Source organism: Rhineura floridana, chromosome 4 (genome assembly GCF_030035675.1).
Source record: "Rhineura floridana isolate rRhiFlo1 chromosome 4, rRhiFlo1.hap2, whole genome shotgun sequence".
Taxonomy (NCBI): Eukaryota; Metazoa; Chordata; class Lepidosauria; order Squamata; family Rhineuridae; genus Rhineura; species Rhineura floridana.
This window is the reverse complement of record NC_084483.1, coordinates 108,170,636-108,175,141: the sequence shown is the minus strand read 5'-3', so window position 1 is coordinate 108,175,141 and position 4,506 is coordinate 108,170,636. Positions and strand designations below refer to the sequence as shown.

Here is a 4,506-nt window from a genome sequence, read left to right as displayed (position 1 = left end):
CACTTCCAAAAGGGCCCGAGCACTACAGATGTAGAAAACATGCAGGACGATGGACCGAGGATCGCCGGATTTGTTTGCAGAGCTGTGACGCCTCCGTCTGACTGCCAAAGCTACCAGCAAAATGCTCTCGGAGAAGCTGCGCGCCACCTCGAAAGCGCGGCTTGGATCTGTGTATGTGTGTGTGCGCGCCCTGGAGGACACATTCTTCCAGAAATCTTGCAATCGCAAAACGGATCCTGTGTGTGTCTATGATACGCGCGCAACGCAACACGCTGGTGCGCATGTTAAATGGGAGAAAGGCTTGGATAAGTTACCCCTTGCTCAAAAGTAGTACTATTGAGGATCTTAGTCTTACCACGTGCTTGAAGGAAACGCAGCCATTGTGGAGGAGGAGGAAGGGGGCAAGCCTCCCTGAAATCACTTTCTATAAATTTCGTGGGCTTCAGAGCTATTTCTTTTCAGGACTGGAGGAGGGTGACAAAATATATTAAATAACAATTAATAATACCCATATCGAATCACCCTGAAATAAACGTCCCCGCCTCTCTGGGAATCCACGAAGATGGCACCTAACAGCGAGATAGGTACGAGTGAAGGAAGGCATGTAAATAGATCACGACTGAACACAAGAAGCAAAAGTGACGTCCCCTCCGTTGCGGTGAGCAATGGCTCTCGCAGCGGTCAGGGCTTCTGTTTCCTCTCGTCGCTCTTCCCACCCAGCAGCCTCGCGATCCATTTCTGTGAAATGGAGGTCCTTAGCAAATCGCGCGGACCGGAGGACATCAGCAAACCCACGTGTCGCTCAGCCAGAAGGAACAGGATCCTTTGGATTCCTTCCAGTTCCGCCTGGCTTGTTTTTTTCTCGCTTGCTCCAGGTTTTACTTCTGGTTGCCTGTGAAGGCTTTCGCTCCTCCCTTTTGAAATCCTATATTAGCTGTGGCCAAAGCAGGGCAGGAAATACAGCTCATTGTTGGCAAGTGCTGATGAGAAACAAGCAGAGGAGTGAAAGCAGCGGCTGTGAGGCTTGTATACGCAGCAGCCGCAGCAGCAATAATAATACTAATACTCATAGCAATAACATTAATAATATAATCCGCTAACGCAAGCACAGAGGAGAAGAAAAAAAGAACTGATTGCTCTATGCTGGGAGATTTTTCCTGACTGATTTTACCAACACCTTTGGAGGAAAAGAAGAAAGAGAGGGCGTGAGGTGAGTGGAGGACCAAGTGATTGTCTTTTTTATTTTTTGACGAGGGGGTGCTTCTTCCGGCAATAACATCAGTAAGGATGTTTGGAACGGAGGGCAGTAAATTAGTGCATTTCAGCAGGACCCTTAACCCACTTATACTTGAATTGCAAACAATCCTTGAAGACTTTAAATTCCCAAAGTTGTTGTTGACAAGGATGAGGGAGAAAGACGGACTGTAATTCTTATGTAAGGGTTTTGTGCAAAGACATATTATTGTTTCATTTTAAAAAAAACCCAGGTGAACGTGCTCTGTAAACCAAGAGTGGAGAGAAAGAAATGTGGGTTGAGCCAAAGGGGGGGTTGTTGATGGTGTGCACGCTCATTTAAGCTAGTAGGTGTGCACGAGTTGCGGCTGGAGTGGGGGGGGTGTATTTTTCCTCTGCGTTTTGCACAAGGTCCTTCCTATTTCAAGCTGAAGAAAGCAAACCCAAACCTGCCTTAACTGTGAGAAAATGTTACTGTAAGGAGGAAGGATCTGTCCGGGGTGGGGTGGAGAGGGACCCCCACTTCTTCAGACTGTTTCCTTTAGATAGATACAATTCTGTAAGAAAAGCAGCATTGGTTGGTGGTACAGGCACAAAATGTTTCATCTCTCTCTCTCTCTCTAAACATTAACTATTGAAGGCTGGAAATGGCAGACCACATGATGGCCATGAACCACGGGCGCTTCCCTGACGGAACCAATGGACTTCATCATCACCCTGCACATCGAATGGGAATGGGTCAGTTTCCTACCCACCACCATCAGCAACAGCAACACGCCTTCAGTGCCTTGATGAGCGACCATATACATTATGGAGGTGGAAATATGAATGCAAGCAGTGGCATCAGGCATGCAATGGGTCCAGGGAACATGAATGGGGGACATCCTCCAAGCAACATGCCACCGACAGCAAGGTTTAATAATTCCCAGTTCATGGCTCCTACGGTTGCCACCCAGGGGGGGGCCTTAACAGCCAGCATGCAGTTGCAAAAGCTAAACAACCAGTACTTCAGTCACCATCCGTACCCTCACAACCACTACATGCCGGACTTACACCCTGCCAACCATCAGCTAAATGGAGCGACCCAGCATTTTAGAGACTGCAACCCAAAGCACGGTGGTGGCAGCAGCAGCAGTGTGCCTGCCTCTGTGCCCCACGTCCCTGCAACAATGCTGCCTCCCAATGTCATAGACACTGACTTCATAGATGAGGAGGTCCTTATGTCCTTAGTCATAGAAATGGGCTTGGATCGCATCAAGGAGCTTCCTGAGCTGTGGTTGGGACAGAACGAGTTTGATTTTATGACAGACTTCGTTTGCAAACAGCAATCCAGCAGAGTGAGCTGCTGACTTCTTGCCAAACATAAGGACTTTTTTTATCTGTATGAATGAAAACATTCCTTCTAGACACAGTATTTCAAAGGCTTTTAGGAGCTCAAGTATCTGGGAAGCAGAGTAAACTATAAGCTTTTATAATTTTTCCCTTTTTATTTTGCTGCCACTTCTTCCTTAAGTGTGGACATTCCATTATGCCCTTCCTTCCCTATAATAATTTTAACTGATTCAATCTTTTTAGTAATTTCTCAGTGTCTCTCTCTGTGCTTAATTTCTTCACTGGCAACATACCATTTATTTCAACTGTTAGATATGAACATTGGCAAAATGCTTAATCTTGTGGATTTTCTGTAGGCTGTCATTTCAGATGACTCAAAGTGCATTCAAATTCTGAATTAAAGGACAAGAATATTGCATTAGTTGGTTGCATGAACTTCAGGGTAGATTCCTGCACAAATACTGCCCTCTTGCTTTGTTTTTAACTATGCATTGCCGTGATACCAATTTTTTTAGTCTGCTAAACTGGAAGCTTAACAGATGTGGGCCAAACCCTCTCTGGTCAGGAAAAATAATACTGTTACTTAAAACTCTGCTCTCTGTTCCCTTTCTTTCTTCCTCCCCCTGCCTTCCCCAAATCTGTATAGACAGTAATATAGTATGAATGGGATGGTGTCCAGTTGTTTAGGAAAGCATTTCACAGGTTTTAATTTAATCTGATTCTATCTTCAGCAGTTTTGTTTTGTTTTGGCATTGTGCTTACATAGTTTATTCAGTACATGGGGGGCAAACTACTGTGTTGAAAGCTTTTTAGGAAATTTAACAGTATTTTTGTACAACAATTTTTTTGAGAACATACTTGTTAATTTATTCTATTTTAATTTGCCAATGTCAATAAAAGTTACATGCTTTAATTTTTCCTAAATATCAATTACCCTTTTTTGTTTAAAAAATATTTTCCCCACCCCACAAATGTTTGATACATATAACCCATTTAACTTGTTTTGAGCTGTTGGGTTGTGTGAAACATTCTGAAAGAAAATCTACATGACACCATTGTATGCCTATATGTCATGATCAGTGCAGAAGGTTTAAAAAAAGGATTTAAGCCTAATTATGACATCAGTCTCATAAGTAACATTGTGACATGCCTGTGTGATTTTATCTAAAGTGAAACTGCCAAGAGGCAACAACTTGTGATTTGCTAATTTACTTGCTTTAAATGTAGTCGTCCAGAATTATGATGCATAAAACTATTTATTCTATTTATCTATTAAACTTTAATTTTATAAATACTCTCACTTATCTCTCTATAAGACTTGGTTCTTCATGTAAATTTATTTGCTGCCATGCAGAAGGGTTCCACAAGAGACAGCTTTTGTTTTATCTTTTAATATCTCGTGCTTTTAGCAAATTATTAAAAACTTGTATTCCATGAGATCTCATTGTTAAGTGGTGGGTGAGGGCAGAAATAAGAGAAACTGAACTCTGGTGTTAGTTGTTTTATAGCCTAGAAGGTGAACGCTGACACTGACAATGAATAACTTCCACATTTTGGCATGGTAGAGCAGAAACAAAATGTACATTTAAGGCAGGAGTATGCACTACTTTTCCCTAATAGCTAAGATCAGGTAAAGTGTCACTTAAATACTAACATGAGTAAAGTATCTAGTATCTTAGCAATGCTTATAACTATGTTTAACAAGGTTCCAGCAGCTGAATGCTGACCTGACACCACACGCACCTTGTTACGTGCATTTCAGTTTTATTGTACAAATTGGGACATATCCACCCCTCTCATAGTATAGTAACTTCCAACACAGATGTGGTAGTTTGTAGTGTTTCAAACCTTCATGTGGGAGAACATGAAGGTAACATAAGAGTTATTGCATTTAAACTCCATTGTACTAATCTAGTAATATTGTTTATACATAAAAAAAGA

The 4,506-nt window shown here is 42.2% G+C and overlaps 1 protein-coding gene across 1 annotated transcript; it reads left to right on the top strand.

Annotated features, from left to right (window-relative positions):
- Positions 1-946: 946 nt before the first annotated feature.
- On the top strand, positions 947-3,865 carry CITED2 (Cbp/p300 interacting transactivator with Glu/Asp rich carboxy-terminal domain 2). Its single transcript, XM_061624011.1, has 2 exons — positions 947-1,210; positions 1,874-3,865. The coding sequence occupies exon 2, from the start codon at positions 1,881-1,883 to the stop codon at positions 2,580-2,582; it is 702 nt and encodes a 233-aa protein (XP_061479995.1). The 5' UTR covers positions 947-1,210; positions 1,874-1,880; the 3' UTR covers positions 2,583-3,865.
- The last annotated feature ends 641 nt before the right edge of the window (positions 3,866-4,506 follow it).